The sequence below is a fragment of the Bacillus rossius genome, chromosome 16 (genome assembly GCF_032445375.1).
Source record: "Bacillus rossius redtenbacheri isolate Brsri chromosome 16, Brsri_v3, whole genome shotgun sequence".
Taxonomy (NCBI): Eukaryota; Metazoa; Arthropoda; class Insecta; order Phasmatodea; family Bacillidae; genus Bacillus; species Bacillus rossius.
Genome location: NC_086343.1, coordinates 23,865,016 through 23,886,045, shown reverse-complemented (window position 1 = coordinate 23,886,045; position 21,030 = coordinate 23,865,016). Strand labels below are relative to the sequence as shown.

Genomic DNA, 21,030 nt, shown 5'->3' with positions numbered 1-21,030 from the left:
CCATCCCGCTATTTACATCACGTAACAACGATAGTAGGGCTAAAAACATTGTGAAAAACGTAACTTTTATAGTCGGCAGTGAACATTTTAAATCGCAAAATAAACATTTTATAACATGAAAAGTTGCTTTTATTTCTAAACATATAATAATTTAAGCCTAGGCGTGTAAAAGTCCGAGTAATTATAGCAGGAGGCAATCTAAAATGTACTCGGGAAAAACGTAAACTCATGAATGTATAAACGTTCTGTTACTATATTTATGTCACAACTTAGCCGAAATACTGGTTCGAGACATAAACTTCACTAGATAAAATGAGCGTAGTCTTGGTAACTGTTTTAAACGTATTTTATAATTTCGGAAGTATTGTACAGTTGACGCATATTTTTTAAACTAACCATTTATATCTGAGGATCGTAAATAATTAATTATTGGTATCAAGAAATCAAGGTGAACGTAAACTTGAACACGTCACAGCAGCGAGAAAACTGGTGCGTATACCAATAAACTGGTATTAGAACTGGACAAAACTGGTACACGGGAGGTGGAGCTTATATTTTTTTCCGCTAAGCTCGCATCTATTGGCTGACAGCTGATGGAACGTCACCGAGTCTGGGCGGAGCGTTGAGTGAGTTATACTGCGCATGCGCAGCTCAGACAACAGAGAGAGCCAGCCGGCGGCTACGCCGCGCCAAAACAGCTGATTGAGTACAATGACCTTTCTCCGCGCACGGCGCGCTATTGACGGTAAATGTCCAATTTGCGGCCCTTTTATTTAATATTTTTTTACTGTGGTGCAATGCGTATGTGTAATGTAGCCCGCATTTGTTATGAATGCTGCAGGATGCGACTGTATTTTAATTAACTTTAACGTATTTCTTACTTTTCCCTTTATTTACACTTTCTCGCTTTTTACACTTTTTTACTTTGTCCCCATGAAAAGTGCAAATAAGGGGTTTTGCGTATAATTTTCCAATATTGATAGTGTATATACAGTGTGCTGCTGGTGTCAGTTTATGGAAATACCTAACTGATTCACTGAAAGTTTTTGCAATAGTACATACATTGTGCATTTGGTAACTTTAGAGTGTGTTCCCACATTGTAGGATTTCCTGGATTATCCGTTTTTTACTCATGGTCCATTGGAAAACGGATAATCAGGGTTTCACTGTATTCGGTACTAACGGGGTGCGCCATCCAGTAACGAGTAACGAAACGTTACACACGGACGCATCTCGTCACTCACATTTTTCGTATGTTTTACGCGTGTGCGCGCTTATTCGTTACAAAGAACGATGTTTGTTTATCGAGTAAAGTACAATTTGGAAATTCGTCGTCCAAGTTTCTTACTTTTTATTAAAGGTATTGTGTGTGTAGACAAAGTTTGAGATTGGAACAGAAACAACGTAAGAAAGTATTTTTTTAAAAATTCTAAATATGTATGTTTTTGTTTTTTTTATTATCGCGTATTTTCACGTTTTTTTGTTCTTATCTTAAAAGAGATATAATAAAGCCGCTCTAATGAGATTTTAATTGTTTCTTGTTTAACACAAGTTGTTAATTATCAAATATTGTTAATTGTTTATATTCCTTTTATTATTATTTACGCGACGTCATACTGTACGCGTACGCAATACGACTCAATTTGTTGCTGTAACATAACATAGCATGTTGATGTTATGCGGTATCAGAAGTAACAAGTAACATAACGATACGAAAGTAACAAGTACTAATTGTTATAGTAACGAATACATACGGGTACACTTTTTTTCGTTACTTTTACACCTCTACTGGAGACACACCTCTACTGGAGACGTTGGTTTTACATTAAATTATATTTGATAAAATATTTCTGCAATTTATCTGAACATTTTCTGCGAAACCAAAAAATTTTCCAAGTCATACTTTCACAGAAACACACAAATAAATTTTATCAATTTTTTTTTTTACAAACAGAACAAATTAAAACACATTTTTTTTTCTCTACCACCTAATGGCTCACTTAACATTTGAGAGTCGGGTAAGACCTCTCGTTACACAAAATCATGTTCCAATCACACAAAATTTTCGGAGGACCATGCACGAAACGACTATTACATGTCGGCCATCTTGAGACACTGATCACCAATGTTATGATGATATTCGCAAACATGCCATTGGACCACACAGTGTCGTAACAAAAAATTTCCTGACATAACCAAAAGTCCCTAACACCCCTGCTACTTTTATCAGCTCGTAGGAACAAAAGGTTTTTTTTTTTTTTAAACAGCACTACCTACTATTCTGCAGAAAATTAATAATTGTATTTTTTATTTATATGTATATAAGTAAATTTATGTTGGTAATATAAAAAAAGAACATTTTTCTAGATAAAATGTATATTCATATTTTTCCAGAAAATTGTCCTGCTCATATGGCTGTTCCTTACCTCAATTTTTCATACCAATTCCTGATATCCTGATACCATCATTGATCCCCCGATACCACCACCAGTGGTATCTGATACCAAAATTAACATTTACAATTACTGCCCACAGTATAAGAACAAAAATATCTTTATAAATATGTTTGTGAATGTCATAACTTTATTACTAAACTAAATTTAAAACAAGCTTATCAAGAACATTGTGTGTCATGTACTGATCAAGTCAGATTCTTCAAATTTGTTTGATTGTAGTTAGCCAGTACCTAACTTAATATATTTAGAGATTTACCTTTAAATATTTCTGCTTGTCTCGGCCCACTGCTGGCTAGCATACATGAGGTGGTAAACTTTTGATCCAACGTGGATCATTTTGTTCCACATAGGATTATGAATACTGCCACATTTACGAATTAGCTGAACATTATGTAAATTTTGGATAAATGGTTTCTTGAATAAAACTTTTAACCTAGATAATTTTTTAGAAAATTTAAGTTGTGAACCCCCTTTTTTTTTTCTCTATACCTGTGATGATACCTTGGTATCTATGTTGAAACAGTACTAGTCATTTACCAGGGTATCCAGTGTCATTGAAAACCGCAAAAACCTGAATAGTCTTGAGAATTTTTTAATTCGAGAATATATCACCAGGGAATTCAATGAAATGGCTAGAAAAATGCCTGTATCGCTAATTAACTGTACCGTGCATTATTGTATTTGGGTTGAGTTTTTGTGTGTTGCAATACAGGTAGGTATGCATAGTATTTTTGAACAGAGTTGTATCTTATGACATGAGGCTGATTCCTGTGATGATGTTTCAGAGTGCAATGTAAGACACATTAAGTAGTGCATAGCCTCCAAGTTTTTTTTTTATTTGTGTAAGCAGTTATGTCACAACATTAAAGAATCTGTAAGTTCTTTGTAACTATGCCATTGTAAGTATGTACTTTAGTAGTAAAAAAATCTAGATTGTTAGTTTTCTATAAAAATAAAATATATAATTTTTTGGCCCAGCAAAATATCACAAAAGACCTGGGAAATTAGGGAATTCTCTTTGTAGAATTTTTTGATACCCTTGTACCATTCATCAGGACATGTGAATCAAGGAACTTAATCGCAGCATGAAATTGTATGGAAAAAAAGTTTGTAAAGCGGTTGAATACAGCATGTTTTAAAGAAAAATTGGATGAACAGAAATGTGACAAAAAAAAAATGCCATTTTTCTAGTTGTAAAATATCAGGTAATCGCCATTAGCCCTGCTCCTAGGGAGGTCTCGAGCGAAGTCTTTAATGTCATTTTCCTTGTGTCCTTGTTTTCTGTTGAAAATGTGGACATTAATGGTGAAAAAAAAATTGAATTGAATTGAACATAGCTTGTAATTTAAAGTGCTGGTCTTCAGTTAAGTTTTTAAATTTATTTTTCTTGATCTGGGTTTTAAAAACTTTCAAAGATTATACTCTCGTTTACTGACGCAATTCTACGGCATTTGTAAAAATTAACCTGAGTATAATTTAATAAGAAATATATATAAAAATTCCTCAAGATTAATTAGCAAAACCATTGTCAGTATTTAGGTAAGTTCCTGGCTGGCTTAATAATATTGTTTTAAAAAGTTAATATTCTAAATTTATTCGAAACCCTCTTTTCTTGGGTGGCTTTTCCATGCCCCTCAAAACCCCAAAGAGGGGACCCCATATTTCATGCCTCTCATAAAGAGGGGACCGCAAAAGTAAATAAATCAGTGCTCCGCTAAGTGTAGAACCACCGCTGCGATCTACTATAAAATTGGACGTATAGTTATGCCTAAAGGAACCAACCCACACGAAACCTATTCTGAGTATTCTGAAGTTAAAGTTAATTATGAATTGTAATTCTCGTATTGATAACATAATGTGGGTATAATTTTAATTAATGGTCTAGTATAAATACTGATATAATTATAGCAACGACGGTACGATCAACTTTGTACTATTTTAATTTATTTTCAAATAAAATATAACACAATTGTGGGTTGGTTCCTTTTTGCATAACTACTACGTCCATAATGTTCTAGTGGTGGGATCAGTTTCTGATTCAGCTTGCGAGACCTCCGACTCGTGCATATAAATGTTTTCAGGCTCGGGCGAGCTCGGTGGCTGTGAGAGGGAGGCATGTGCACAGGAGCTGGAGTACTGCCAGGCGGTGGTGCTCTCCGTCACGGACGAGGTCGGCATCCGCACGGTGATGGACCAGCTGATGGAGGCCACCCGCGCGGACGACGCGGAGCTGCGCCGCGCCGCGGTGACGCTGCTGTGCGCGTTCTGCCGTCACACGCACGCCGACTACTCCCAGTACGTGCCGCAGCTGCTGCGCGGACTCATCCACCTCTTCACCGACTCCGACCGCGACATCCTGCAGATGGCGTGGGAAGCCCTCAGCGCCGTCACCAAGGTACTCCTCCCGTGCCGCCCCGGCCCGTCGTTAGCCCGGCGGCGGGAGGCAGAGGTGCCCACACCCCCCCCCCCCCTCCTTCAAACACTATGACTCACCCCCCTTTAACCTAATGTTGGGGGCCCCCCCCCCCCCTCCGAAATTTTTTATGCCATTATCTCAATGATTTACTAAATTATTTTATAATATTATACTTTTTTTAGTATTTTATTTTATCGCATTTTTGCATTAATTAAAACTGATTTTCTAATATTAATTTTGGTCATATCAAGGTAATATTTCCATCCTGAACCGACAGATGCCAAACTGCTTTTGTTGAGGAAAGTGCTTGGTTGCCAATTTGGTTTTAAAAGATCCCTTTCGATTATCAAAGCACCAGAAACGTATTTTCACATTAGAAGCTATAACTATGTAAATAATATAAACATTTTTCTCGTCTTTTAACCCCTCGCACCCCCCCCCCCCTTCCCCCCCCTGAAATTTTAATTATGCAGTCTGCGTCGTTACCCCCCCCTCCCCCACCTTGTGGGCACCCCTGCGTAAGGTGCAACAGTTCGAGCCTGATCTCTGTAGTCTGTTATTTACCATGTTTTCTCGCGTAATCGTCGCACATTTTATCCTAAAATCAAGTTTGAAAAGTAGGGGTGCGACGATTAAGCGGGGAAAAAATTTATTTTGGTAGGTAAAGTTATTCGTGAAAACAAAACCCATTCATTGAAAGTACGTTTATTTAAAAAGTGAGGTTTAAAAGAGCACGCCAAACAATTTAAATTAATAATTCATGCAACAAAAACCTTTCAACTTTAAATAGAAAAACAAAATCTGTGGCGCGAACGCAAGCCACTTGAATCTGTGACGTGAACTAACGCGTAGCTATTGCCGTAGTATACGCTTTCCACGAAAGAGTGAAGGCTGTCAAATGTAGTTAAACTCGGCACCTGACAGAGAGCGTGCGTAGCATGCAATCGGCGAGATATCGATGTTCGACTACGTGCGCGCGCTCTGTACGGACAGCAACATAACCAAACACGAATTATGCCAACTAGCGCTGGCTACATGTTTATAAACAGTACACCGCGGCGAAGCAGACGATCAGATAAAGGTTATAAAGTTAAAAACTTCTTTTAAAGATAATTTACACGTCAGACAACTTCGTATTTCCGTTAATTAAATAAGTAAGTGGTAATGTCTGAATAAATAATAGATTTCTACTTTAAAATATTTCTTTTTATACGGAAAAGATACCTACACCGGTACACTGCGGCGACGCAGACGATCGGATAAAGGAAACAACGTTTAAAAAGTCTTTATAAGAAAATTTACACGTCAGTCAACTTTGTATTTCCGTTAATTAAATAAGTATTTTTTATACGGGAAAGATACCTACACAAAGTGCTCGGCATATAATAGCAGGACCAAAAACATCATGCGACATTTACGCGATAAGTTTTTTTATCCCAATTTAATTTTGCCGCCCTAAAATTTGGGTGCGACGATTATGCGATAAAAGAGGGTACTTAATTATGACATTCCTAATAACAGTTGGGAAAAACTTTTACAATGGGCACAACATAAATACATATAGCACAAGTATACACATGAATGACGGAAATACAAATACAATTATGTGGAAAAAAAATTAATTTTGTTTTGCCAAACAAGTGCCCACCCTGAGATAAAGTAGCCCTTATTTTTTCAACCTAGTCGGACACATACTAACCTAGGATTCATTATTTAAGCATGGATATCAGCCTGAACCTGTTCTACACAGGTGAAACACGGGGTTGGGGTGAATGCAGTATTAATGTTTTAAAAGTTAATTACGTGATTTATATTTTTTCCAGTATGGACGTTGAACGGGCCTTAGCTATCAAATTCTTTATTATTTATAATAAATATATTTGATTTTGTAAGACTCGAAAGTACTTAGACTCGTTCTGATATATTTATAAGATAAGAACAAAATAACGAATCATTTAGTTTAATTTGTGGGCGCCAACAACTTCTACGAAGTTGTAATACTGAATAAACTTTACAATTACTTATATTTTAATTAATTTGTACTACACACCATTAATTAAAATTTCTTTTATTGTTATCCAGACTATTTAGTGGGTAGAGTTGGGTATGTCGTGGAAAAATTCGTAAAACCTTGGATTAGCTTATATACAACGATTTTGTGAACTTTAACTCAAGTTTTTCATAACTTCAGCAATCTGGTAGAGTGTAAATATTTGGCAAGGGATTTCAATTGATATTAAATTATTCCCGAGTGTCAGTTTTTGCAAGCTAGTAAATGTTGTGCCATTCCTTAATCAATAAATAACCGACCTGTTAGGATAGATAGTTCCGTGGTAACGAACTATACGTTACTAGGTTTGTCTTCTTTCAACCAGGACCTCAGCAATGAATCTTCTGCGTCTTCATCCTTGGCACACCCATTCGCTGTCTTGTATCTTCGTCCTGGGAACGCCTTTCGTTGTTTCCAAGCCTTCGTCCTGGAAACGCCTCTAGATGACCATCTTCGTCCTGGGAACGCCTATCGTTGATCGTCTTCGTCCTGGGAACGCCTTTCGTTGATCGTCTTCGTCCTGGGAACGCCTCTCGTTGATCGTCTTCGTCCTGGGAACGCCTCTAGTCGTTTCCGTATGGTCTCGTACAGTTGAATATTATAAATATTTCTTTCTTCGTCCTGGGAACGCCTTAATATGATTTCAGATCTTCGTAGTTTATACTTGTAGTCTTCATCCTGGGATCGCCTTGTAGTACTCAAATCTTCTTATAAATAATAATTCTTCTTTAGTTCAATAACTCTCTTCAAAGCAGTAATATTATTCTTGTTTACTATCATTTCTTATAATTCTTCAAAATATTTCAATAGTTATAAGTTCAATTTCTGCAGTCATAAAATGTCATGTCTTTCCTATACGAAGTTCCTATATCAATTCCCTATTCCTTTTCTCAATTCCTTCCAAACAAACTTTTATTTGCTAGCAATACTTTTTGTTCAATCTTTTCCATTAATACCAGATTGCTTTACAAAATATTCGTCATATAATATTACATGTGAACTGTGAAAATACCATTCTTATTCGTTCAACAAAATATATCATTACTTGAGCAAAGAAGTTTTACATTCAAAGATATAAATACAAATTACTGATTTATGGTTCATACAGAAATAAAATGTGTACTGAAGTGAAATTATAAATATGCTACATTAATTTTGTTCATCCATCTTGTTATATGAAATTAACAAGTTCAACCTTTATAACGTAGAAATTTTTCCTAGTTACATTTTTTTTTTGTTTTTCCTGTTTTTTTACTTTAAATTCTATATCGCTTTTAGGCCATTTTACAGTTAAATTTAACACCATAATTTTTTTTGTTCCCTATAATTTTTACAGAACTCCCGCTATAGTTAGCGTAGATACAATAGCCATTTTTTAAATAATTGTTTTACTTACTGATAAGTGTTTGTGTCTTCTGTGTGGTGGTGGAGTTGAATACGTGCAAGAAACTAGGAAACTTAACATTTGCTTGTTTTAACGATTTCCTGTAGACACTGGACTCAACCCAGCAGACGGCCCATGTTGGGGACATCAGGCAAGCCGTGAGATTTGCCGTCAGCGACCTGAAGGGTCAGGACCTCCTGCCCGGGTTCTGCCTGCCCAAGGTGAGTGTTCATGGGATCTTCAATAGTGATCGGTCGATTGTACCCATTGGAATCTGAAACTATGTCCCGAGGGGCAAAATAAAATAATGTAAAAAGTAAAAAAAAAATAATAATAATTTTTAACTTAGGAAGAAATTTCTGATACTGGATCCAATACCAGTTGATACGAACAAATTTGAAAAATGCAAAACGAATCAACAATCTGGGCCTACAGAACTATTAATTTGGCAAGAACCGACATTGATTGTCCTTCCGAGTATTCTGTGTAGACTTTCTTAGTAAATGTGATAAATATAAATAGTAAATGCATCCATACTGTCTGTCGCTTTGCAAATATCCCTTACATATTTTGATAACTTATATAACTAGAGATCTTGTAGCCCCCCACCTCTTGAGTGTACAGCCTCAAAATTTGAACTAACACACAAAAAAGTCAAAATTTCAAACACATAATTGTTAAAAAAAAAAATCTTTAAAAAGGAAATCAAAATATCACAGTGTGAATCGTGAAGGACCATTAGTAATAAATTAGTACAGCTACCTACTTTGTCCTGGTTCTTCAATTTCAATAAGAGGTGTTTAGAACGACTCAGTAGCCATGGGTGTTGGCACCCACTACAAATGGCTAAGCAGCTATGTCGTCAAGTTCAAAGGGAAGTGGTTTTAATATAATTTGCAAGATGAACAAACACGTGAATTTAAGTAAAAAAGCTTGTGATGAAGGGGTGGGCCCATGTTTTATTCTTCCCGAGCCTGAAAACAGTGCGCGCTGGCAAGTAGCTTTGCTGCTACGAGGAGGACTTGCGCTCAGCTGTGGGTGAGGCGGGCGTCCGCGCGTTGTCGGCAGGGCATCACGCCGATCCTGCCGATATTCAGGGAGGCCATCCTGAACGGCCTGCCCGAGGTGAAGGAGCAGGCGGCGCAGGGCCTCGGGGAGGTGATCAAGCTGACGAGCGCGGAGGCCCTGCAGCCGTCCGTGGTGCACATCACCGGCCCGCTCATCCGCATCCTCGGCGACCGCTTCAACTGGAACGTGAAGGCCGCGGTGCTCGAGACCCTGGCTCTGCTGCTGGCCAAGGTGGGTCGCAAACCCAGCGTCACTCGCATCTTGTGCAGTGGAACCTCGTTTTCACTTGAACCGTCATTTTATCTATCGTATTAATCAGGGGGGGGGGGAGGGTATTTTGCCCCCCCCCCCCCCCCCCCTCTCTCTCTCTCTGAAACCTTGAAGTGGGGGCAAACGGGGCAAAGAAAGTGCTGTGTAATCAATTTTTAGATGATAAAGCTGCTTAAATAGCACCATTTCCCACCTTGAAATACAAATTTTCCCGGGGGAGGACCCCCCCGCTTCAATAGGGGGGGGGGGGGGGGGATCGATGATTCTTTATAAAAAGGTATGTTGCCGCCCCCCCCCCCCCCCCCCTTAGGAAATTTAGTTGTTGCGCCCCTGGTATTAATACATTGCTCTCCCACTCTAAGAAGAAGAATTTCCAGCAATTTACATTGCAACAGTGCTGCATTTGATAGCAAACCATCAGGAAAAAAAACATTGATGGTGAATATTGTGGACTTTATTTTTTTATACGCTGTTGGTTATTGCGTGTGGTCCCGGCAGCTTCAATTACCATTGTTTACAACTTTTCTTCTTATTATTATTATTATTCTTCCTTTTTTTCTTTCTTTATTCTTATTCTTTCTTTTATTTTCTTTCTTCCACGTACCATGGTAAACCAAACAGCCATAAACCAAACGTGAACACGAATATTATATTTTATATCTCTCCATTTTAAATTTTAATTTATTATGCTTGAAAACAGTTCTAAGTCTGATAGTTACAGGATTAAAAAGTGAAATAATTACTGGACCTTTGTTAAAATAAGTGGATGAAGCAATGTAACCAATTTTTGTAAATATGGTGTCTTCATGCATGTTCAGAAATACTTTGTTTACTGTAATAAAAATGTTTTGGAAAGGCAGTTGGTTGGCAGTACTGAATTTCCAAACATTGCAACGAAAAAGGTTTGTAAGTTTTTATATTGCTAAACGTAAACAATTGTTTGAAAGTAGTTGTGTTCGTTTGATATAATTCTTACAGACAAAAATTTGATATTAATAAAATTTTATAGTTGAAAGATGGGTACGAACTACGTTTTATTTCCACAGATTTCTGTTAATAATCTTGTAGAAGATATCATAAGACATGTACAACTTATTAACTTTTTTTAGTGATGGGCTAAAGACATGTTTTCTTGAATCCGAATCTTGAATTTGAATCACAATGAGTACCTCAAATATATCCTTTGAACCTGAATCTAGGTCTCACGGGTCAAAAATAAAATAATGCCCAAGAAATTAAAACTTTGTGTTGACATATGCGACCTTTTATGTGTTTTTTTCATAAACTAAGTTTCCGGAATTAATATATATTGTAATTTTATTTGTATCGTTACATAGCCATTTAAACTTTTCTTAAAACTCTAAAATTTACGTGCGTCCTATAAATGTATGTATATTACGTTAACTTTAACCTTCCCGAGACTGTATTAAATATTACACAGTTCTCTACCCTTTTCTTCGTTCCACTAGCGATATTTCTGTTCACAATAGTTCCTTGCACGGTTTTCTTTACGATGGGCAAACATATGTGCCGAAGCTTGAATTTATAAAAATTTCTGTCTTTAACAGCGTATTCAAGTTGAACAACTTTTTAACGCATGTAGAACACAAAGTGTTTTGTTTTGTGGTGAGGCCAAACATACGTGGTCAGGTGCGCTGGTTACTTCTGCCTGTGGTCGAATGGGCACGGTCAATGCCATATCACCATTTTCTTCTCAACTAAGGCATAAATTAGCACAAGGTAAATCTTGGCTAAATGGCCAGCCGTAATCACTGGCGTAGATGTAAACGGGCTCCAACAGGGCAAGGAGTTGTGGCTTGCAGTGTTTGCCAAAAACACTTTGTACACCGTTTCTTGAAGACACAATTTATCCGGGCTGCATTCATTACCATTACTCCACAGTTTCACGTAAAAAATTTGCTAAAGAGGTTATCTAAACTAAAAATTTGCACGTTCCTGTGAATCGAAGTTCAATAAAAAAAAGAAGTAGCAAGATAGTTTTTGTTAGAAGGTTTTGAAAAGTAGCTGAAATTAGTTTGCCAAGTGATCGTATATACTGTGGGAGACTAAATGGCCATGTGCATGATTCAGTCGGTCACGCGAGGCTTATTGTGTGTTTGGTGCTAGCCGGAAGTTGGTCGGGATCCACAGGCCGGCCACACGTGGCAGAGAATCCCGTGTGTGTTCAGGTGGGCGTGATGCTGAAGCAGTTCCTGCCCCAGCTTCAGACCACGTTCCTGAAGGCCCTCAACGACTCCAACAGGCAGGTGCGCATCAAGGCTGCCAACGCGCTCAGCCACTTGATCGTCATCCACACCAAGGCCGACCCCGTCTTCACGGAGCTCCACACGGGGGTGAGGACCACAGACGACCCGGCCATCAGGTAGGCGCAGAGCGAGCCACTGTTCTGTCCTGGTGCTTCACTGATGTGATGTAAAAAAATACAAATGTACCTTTTTGTGATGTTCTTTGTTTTAACTTTTAATTTATTTAACTATTTTAGTTTTTCTCAAATATCATCAATCGCTAGTATTAGAAATAAAGTTCTAGATTTGGATTTGACCAAAAATGGATTTCATTCAACACTACCAATAGCCAAATAAAGAACCATGCCATTGCATAATCTTTAATTCTTTCAAGATTCTGTACGGGTGTTGCAGTCAAAAAAAAATATTCTGGAGACAAGTTTTAGTCATTTTCATTCTTATAAAATAAATAAATAAATAAAAACAAAATATAGAAACAGAAGTATCCGCCCTCAGTGTATTCTTAAATCCTTTTCATAAACAGGCACCATTGGGATATCTTTAGCAATTTTTATTTTATTTAATTGTGTGATCTTTTCTGATGGTCTGCAATACCGCACATGTGCCCAGGCAGGCAAGTCCCCTAATTGAATACTTGTGCTTACTGACATAAATTAATATTGTACTGGCAAAGAATAGTATTATTTTCTTGCTAGCTTAAAAAATCAGATTTTTCTTTAAATTTGGCGGTGGGGGGGGGGGGGGGGGGGCTGTACATTTAAAATTTGTTATAGTAGTAGTTCAGTGTGACTAATCATTAGGGATGGTGATTTTTCGTTTTCGCGAAATAGATGCGAAAATATGCTAAATTATAATTTTTCCGCTATAAAATGCGAAATTTAGACTATTCCGAAATAAATGCGAAATCAAGGTAAAAGACGTAGATTCGTCTTCACTCTACACAATTTATTTACCGATTGTATTTCGTTTCAGTTCAGTATCAAAAGAAACCATCATTTTATGGCTTATTCAGCACAAGTATCTTATTGTCACGTCATTCACAACTACTATTGTTCGTAAATATTGAATGAAGAATGGCCATCCGTGCCTCGCGATTGTAAACAAAGCAAAGAACAACTAGCTGGAAAAGTGTCCGTCATCTTGCAGAGTACAAGTTTTTAGGCCACCATATTGCGACATCTCTGCTACGCCGCGCTAATTGTAAGTCCCATTTTCTGGCTGTGTTTCACGTAAAAACCGCGTTCTTGTGTAGTCTGTGGAAGGTGGTGTGTTTACAAATACGTGCATACTCGTGAATCTGTTGTATACTGTTATTTCTCGTGGTAAAAATGTGACAAAACGTTATTTACATTCGTGATTGCATAAATGAATACAAAAGTGAACAGTTTACGAAAGTGATACGAATATTTCCATGTGCAATTTATGTAATCGCTGTCTGGAGTGGAAAAAAAAAGATGTACTTGAAAAGCACATTAAATCTGAGGGACATCAGGTTGCAAAAAAAAAAGATTCACCGAGAAATCGGATGAAGAAAAAAAGTCGGTAAAACGGCGAGCAACGGTTTCTGGCATGATCGAAAACCAAAAGAAGGCGATAATTGAAAAAAAACGAGTTTCAATAACATTATTTGTGCACTCTACATCAACTATGGCCATGAACACGGCTAAAATATATATTTATTATAATTTTAAGTGTTCAATTTATTGCACTCAAAAGTGCTAAAAAGTTGTTTGGAAACCTGCCAAGATAGGCTATCTTTGTAGTTGTGCTAGATCTTTATTTCTGTGGTTGTTAATATTTAATATGTGTATTATTTAATGCTTTTTAAAAATATACTTTTCTTCAGTAATGTAAAATGATAAAATTGACTAGATCTTGTTTTTAAAAATGCTACAAAATGCTAAATTTCAAATTCAAAACGCTAAATGTTATTATTTTAAATGCTATAAATCACCATCTCTACTAATCATGTTTTGCAAATTATTGAATTCCAACTCAGAACCTACGAATACCCTTAAATTAGAAAGTTTTTGTAAGAAATACTTTCTCGCGTGACGTCTAATTTACCATGAATTTTTCTTTTGTTTACCATGTAATTACCACTGGACGGATACAAAAACACTGTGTAAGCATTGTGTACAGCATCTGTGATTGCGCGTGTTGTGGCAGGGAGACGATGCTCCAAGCCCTGCGCGGCATGATCTCGCCGGCGGGGGACAAGATGTCGGAGCCCCTGCGCAAGTCTGTGTACACCACGCTGACCAACATGCTGGGCCACTCGGAGGACGTCACCCGCTCCGCCGTGGCCGGCTGCCTGGGGGCGCTGTGCCGCTGGCTGTCCCCGGACCAGCTGAACGCAGCGCTCTCCGACCACTTGCTGGGTGAGCGGTCTCCTCCCCCGTTCACCTGACCGCTTTCGCGCTCTCGATGCAGACGTGCCGTTTTACGGGTTCCATCAGTTTTTATGGTTATTAGAAGCTCGTTCGTTTACAACCTGTCACCTGACCACTTTCGCGCTCTTGATGCAGACATGCCGTTTTACGGGTTCCATCAGTTTTTATGATAATTTGAAGCTCGTTCGTTTACAACCTGTCACCTGACCACTTTCGTGCTCTTTATGCAGACGTGCCGTTTTGTGGGTTCCATCAGTTTTTATGGTTATTAGAAGCTCGTTCGTTTACAACCTGTCACCTGACCACTTTCGTGCTCTTGATGCAGACGTGCCGTTTTGTGGGTTCCATCAGTTTTTATGGTTATTAGAAGCTCGTTCGTTTACAACCTGTCACCTGACCACTTTCGTGCTCTTGATGCAGACATGCCGTTTTACGGGTTCCATCAGTTTTTATGGTTATTAGAAGCTCGTTCGTTTACAACCTGTCACCTGACCACTTTCGTGCTATTGATGCAGACATGCCGTTTTGTGGGTTCCATCAGTTTTTATGGTTATTAGAAGCTCGTTCGTTTACAACCTGTCACCTGACCACTTTCGTGCTCTTGATGCAGACATGCCGTTTTACGGGTTCCATCAGTTTTTATGGTTATTAGAAGCTCGTTCGTTTACAACCTGTCACCTGACCACTTTCGTGCTCTTGATGCAGACGTGCCGTTTTAAGGGTTCCATCAGTTTTTATGGTTATTAGAAGCTCGTTCGTTTACAACCTGTCACCTGACCACTTTCGTGCTCTTGATGCAGACATGCCGTTTTGTGGGTTCCATCAGTTTTTATGATTATTAGAAGCTCGTTCGTTTACAACCTGTCACCTGACCACTTTCGTGCTCTTGATGCAGACATGCCGTTTTACGGGTTCCATCAGTTTTTATGGTTATTAGAAGCTCGTTCGTTTACAACCTGTCACCTGACCACTTTCGTGCTCTTGATGCAGACGTGCCGTTTTGTGGGTTCCATCAGTTTTTATGGTTATTAGAAGCTCGTTCGTTTACAACCTGTCACCTGACCACTTTCGCGCTCTTGATGCAGACATGCCGTTTTGTGGGTTCCATCAGTTTTTATGGTTATTAGAAGCTCGTTCGTTTACAACCTGTCACCTGACCACTTTCGCGCTCTTGATGCAGACATGCCGTTTTGTGGGTTCCATCAGTTTTTATGGTTATTAGAAGCTCGTTCGTTTACAACCTGTCACCTGACCACTTTCGCGCTCTTGATGCAGACGTGCCGTTTTGTGGGTTCCATCAGTTTTTATGGTTATTAGAAGCTCGTTCGTTTACAACCTGTCACCTGACCACTTTCGCGCTCTTGATGCAGACATGCCGTTTTACGGGTTCCATCAGTTTTTATGGTTATTAGAAGCTCGTTCGTTTACAACCTGTCACCTAACCACTTTCGTGCTCTTGATGCAGACGTGCCATTTTGTGGGTTCCATCAGTTTTTATGGTTATTAGAAGCTCGTTCGTTTACAACCTGTCACCTGACCACTTTCGCGCTCTTGATGCAGACATGCCGTTTTACGGGTTCCATCAGTTTTTATGGTTATTAGAAGCTCGTTCGTTTACAACCTGTCACCTGACCACTTTCGTGCTCTTGATGCAGACGTGCCGTTTTGTGGGTTCCATCAGTTTTTATGGTTAATAGAAGCTCGTTCGTTTACAACCTGTCACCTGACCACATTCGCGCTCTTAATGCAGATGTGCCGTTTTATAGGTTCTATCAATTTTTAATATTTTTATGGTTATTTGAAGCTCAAAATGGACAGTGACATTCGTGGATATTTTCGAGTTTAAACTACAGTCAAACCTCTATCTATCGTTTTTCAGGGGACCAACAAAAAAATTCAGTAGATGCGGACATTCAATAGATGTGGACTTCACTCTAAGAATTTTTAAAAAATAATATTTCAACCTCATAATTAGTGTCAGAAATATATCAGTTACTTGTCATTAAAGTTAAATCAGTTGAAAAATAAATAAAAATGGAAGGATTTTACTTAATTCAATTTACACTTGCAAAAAAAAACATACGCACAATAAATCTACATGGGAATTAAAGTCTTTTTCAATATCCTGAAGTCTGAAATATGTTTACTCATGTCATCAAATGTAGAGCTGTACTGAAGAAGCCAATTTTGCCAATATTTAGTTGAATCGGCATTTCTGCCGACTTCCGATACACTTGTTAATTTTCGGCCGATATTACTGAAAAACGAGAGAGACTGCCATAACCTAAAAATCCACGAGTACCCTTTTCACTTTTCGTAGTAGTACTGCATTCTTTCAGATCGCATTATTTCTTCGCAACATGTGCCAAACGTACATATAAAAATTTAACATCTTTTTTTTTCAATAATGTTCATTAATTTTAATATGTCATAAATAAATACATTACCGTCACGGTAAATATACATCTCAGTTGTTACGGTAACTGTAGTGCAAATGTGGTAGCTATCGTGCTTCTGTAGTAATTATGGTATTGACAAAGAATCTTTAGTTCTTTTTATGGTAATTATCTTAGGATAACAATTGGGTTTGTATTGTAGTTATGGTACATCATCCATATTTCTTCGTAAGTTGTTGTTCATTTGTCTTTTCTTCATATTTACGTGCTCCATTACTTGGCTGCAGATTTAAGGTGATTTTTACTACTGTATACTATCGTTACTGTTTTTATGACGGTTTCTTTCTAAGAAATAGTTATTTCTGCAAAATCTTTATGGTTAAACGATCATCTATTATAATTTATAGTGACGGGACCACATATTTTGTACGATCAATGCGGACAAAACGATAATTCGAACATCGGTACAAGCGGACTTTTTTAACCTTAGTTGTATGGCAATTTTGCCGGGACCGTAGAAAGTATACGATAAACACGGACAATCGATACATGCGAGTTCGATAGATAGAGGTTTGACTGTATGTTCGTGTAAATATTAACATTTCTTTATCTTACAAGACATGCGATGGTAAACAACTTCCGTTAAGTGTGATGCTTGGCTAGTGTTTTTTTTTTCTTTTTTTTTTTTAATATGTTAACAGTTTTAAGGTCTGTACATAAACGTTTTTGGATCTAGAGTATAGTAATCTTCCATTCTTCCCTTTAGTGTGAATGTTTATCCTTAGAATGCTTCATCATTTCGAACATTGTTACATGCCAACTAACTGTATGGAAGGCACAAAAACAATACTTAGAAATATAAACACAAAACAAAAACAGTAGGCGGTGCACTGTCTGCTGGTACTACCTATATGAGGACAAGATGAAACAAGTACAAACAAAGATGCAACAAAAGCAAACACAAAACTTACAAACCAAGTGTACATACATAAAAAAAACACATCAAAAGCAAGCAGTATCATTTATTGTAATACTTGGCAGTGGTTGCTTGAGAAATATACTCTCTGTTAACGGGTTTCGTTCTGAAAACAACTCTCCTGTTCTGCAGAGCCTGGAAGAGCGCCTTACAGTCTCGCCTGGAGTGTACTACGGCTCTCAAGAACACCGCCCCTTGAAGTGGCATAACTAGTACACCATTGTTCTTGCAGTTTCGAGTGCTAATTAGAGGACCTTGATGACGTGACACTTCCGAGGGCTCCTATGAGACTTTTCCAGAGGTAACGCCGACAAGTGTAAAAAATGAAGGCCACCCTGTAACAGTGGTGTGGAGACTGGTGGCATACCGGCAAATGCTCTTCGTGATACAGAAGTGAAGTGAAAAGGGTGAGTGACCCTTCGGGCGAGCTATAGCAGGCTTTGTGTGGCAAAAGTCAGATCACGGGGGACTGGAGCATCTGGGACAGAGATGTGTGCGTGAAGAGTGATTAGTGTGAGGCAGTGTGTCACTACGGAGGTGCGAGAGAGACACTGTCAAGCCAAGCTGCAGTGGGGAAAGTACATACATAGTAGATTTATGAAAGTGTGATAAATGTGTAGACAGTCATTCAGATTTAATTGTGCGATGTTTTACAAACAAGTAAAAATATTTTTAGGGATGTGCGAAAGTGACTTTATCCACACGAAATTAAAGTGAAAGAAAATTTATCAAGTTTCGCGAAAGTGAAACGAAAATGAATTTTTCTATGAGATAAATATATTCTTAACGAAAGTTAAGCGAAATTTTTTAATTAACAAAGAAAAAAAGTGCCCCAAAATTTGCTCTTCAGTAATAAATTCTATTACATAAATCATTTTGGTACCTTTTGATGTATATATAAATATAACTATTTAATAAAATCAACATCCGCCCTAGACCACACAACACAGCCTCATGTCACTCGTAAATTTCAAGAATCAATCCAGATCTTTCAGCGCACAGACTATTTCCTTTACAGTCGTAATGTCGCAGTCTATGATAATATATTTATCACGTGCATGGTACTGATGAAAAAATACGTGAATACTGCGGAACGGCCGCCATCTTGCACCACTGTCACACATGGCTAGCTCAGGAAGCTGTAAACTAGGCAAGGGACATGGTCAAAACATAACAAATGGTTGCTGCCAAGTGGTCATTACATGCAGTGACTTGTTGACCTTTTTGTCTAATTGGCTGTATATTATGAGGATTATATATGCCAGTCAGAGTATGTAAAATTTAAATAAAGCAGACGACAATGTTTTTGTTTGGCTGTGCGCGAATAAAAGTAGGTACGTTCTTTGTTTATGTGTATACGGTAAATACTAAATAGTGTACTAACAGTTCTGGAATGTATGTTTTACGAATATAGTACCTACACTACTGTTTGAAAGCAAATGAATCAGGTAATTTTTCAAATATTGCATGATTTTGTTTTGATACCTAGACCTACTGTAATCACGGTTGAATTTTGTTTACTTTATCTGCCATGTTTGTTCAAATTATGATTTTACCGTATTTTCATTAACGTGAGTTTTTTTCATCACCACGTAAATTAATCTTAATGGAAATCTTTTTTCTAATTAATGTCTTTATATGATTTGCATATGTTATTACATTATTAGTAATAACAAGCAAATCATATAAAGACATTACAGTAGAATCTCAGTGCTAAGTACTTACAGGTACCTCAAGTTTTTGTACTTAGCACTGAAACATGCATACATATCTTTACAAAGAGAAAAAAATATATAAAAAAAATAGCTACAGGAGAGCCGCAATGCCATATGTATTCGCAACTGCGACTTGCTTTTTTCCCCGTGTCTAGTTCTCTGAGTATATCCACTTTTTCCTTAAGCGTGAATTGCTTTCGTTTCTTTTTATCTCCAGGATCATTCATATCGTAGCACAAATACAATGCGGTGTCTAAATAACGTAACCTGAAAATAAACTCAACAATAACAATAAACAATCCCGGCACAGACATCAAACAGTATTTTTAGCGTAGCGTAACACTTTTGTCTAAATAATTAATACTTCTCTCAAACCTCCGTCTTTCGATGTATCGAATGGTGTTGTGTTGCTCACGTCGCATACTACGTACGGTATAATCTATGGTTGTGCGCGCAACTGTTTGTTAACTTTGTTTTGAGAATTTAGAGGTTAGAAAATACGTTGCGGTGGTATTTGTGTATCTTTGTTCAACTACATTAATCATTTAGCTGGAAATTTATTTACCAGTTTAAGTAAATTTTGGTGTAGTAATGCCACGCTACTAGTAGAATTTATACGTTATAGTGAAAATGATACTTTAAACTGAAACCGTTTTGCATGGCGAAGATACGATTTTTGGCGGGGACTTAAAAAAAATTCGTTAAGTGAAATATACTTTATAATAAGAAACGTTATTGTACCGGTATTATACTGTACATTTTTATTAAATTACGATTTCTTTTTCAACTAGAACAAACAAACTTCGGTAAGCTATTGAACTTTCGTTTGGCTCGAAATATTTCGCTAAAAACGAACTTCGACAGATGAAATTCTTACCGAAATCGAAAATGAAAGTAGCAAAATTTCGATTTCGGTATCGGTATACCGAACATTCGCACAACCCTAAATATTTTGGATATGAAAAGCATGTATGTATACTGTGTTGTAGAATATAAATCAAAACTCCTGAATAAATAATCATGACTTCATACATACATTTTTTTTTTTTAATTAATTTTGTGAATGAGTCCCACTTACTGTATCCATCTGTAACAAATCATTCAAATAATTATTTCATTTAAAATGTCGAATTGGATATAAAATGATTTGACTTGAATGGCAAATGTTTTGAGTACCTACTCGTAGACCCTCAGTGAAAGAAGCCATGCGTCGTGGTGTTCCAGCTGACGACCTGACCTTGGACTGGACGCTCAGGCACGGTCGCAGCGCCGCGCTGTCTGTCGCGCTGAAGGAGGCTCCGGGCCAGGTGTACACGGACGCACGCAGGGAAAAGCTGTGCCGTGTGCTGCTGGCGTACCTCACGGCAGACAGGGTGAGCGAGCGTCTCTCTGCTCCGTGCGAGCCCTCGGTCGTTAATCGTCTTTCATTTTCGTCCACAGTTAATCTCAGTTTAATTTTTCCTTGTATCAAATGACTTATATTAAAGGTATAATAGAATTCTGGGAACACATTTATATGCTTAGTGTTAAAAAGTTTTTTTTAATGGCAGAGCTGAAGGCAGAAAACCTTGTATGCTGTAATTGTTTCGAGAGTACTGGTAAAGAATAAAAACCATAAGTGACATGCCAATTATTTGGT

At 37.7% G+C, this 21,030-nt stretch overlaps 1 protein-coding gene across 2 annotated transcripts in view; it reads left to right on the top strand.

The window, feature by feature from the left end:
- The window catches only part of LOC134539814 (stalled ribosome sensor GCN1), a 151,126-nt gene that overhangs the window by 119,878 nt on the left and 10,218 nt on the right, over nt 1–21,030 (top strand). For both annotated transcript variants that reach the window (XM_063382099.1, XM_063382100.1), the window contains 6 exons: nt 4,582–4,851; nt 8,414–8,527; nt 9,375–9,605; nt 11,834–12,027; nt 14,081–14,292; nt 20,616–20,764. In XM_063382099.1, coding sequence (XP_063238169.1) covers nt 4,582–4,851; nt 8,414–8,527; nt 9,375–9,605; nt 11,834–12,027; nt 14,081–14,292; nt 20,616–20,764 — 1,170 coding nt within the window. The remainder of the gene's footprint in view (nt 1–4,581; nt 4,852–8,413; nt 8,528–9,374; nt 9,606–11,833; nt 12,028–14,080; nt 14,293–20,615; nt 20,765–21,030) is intronic.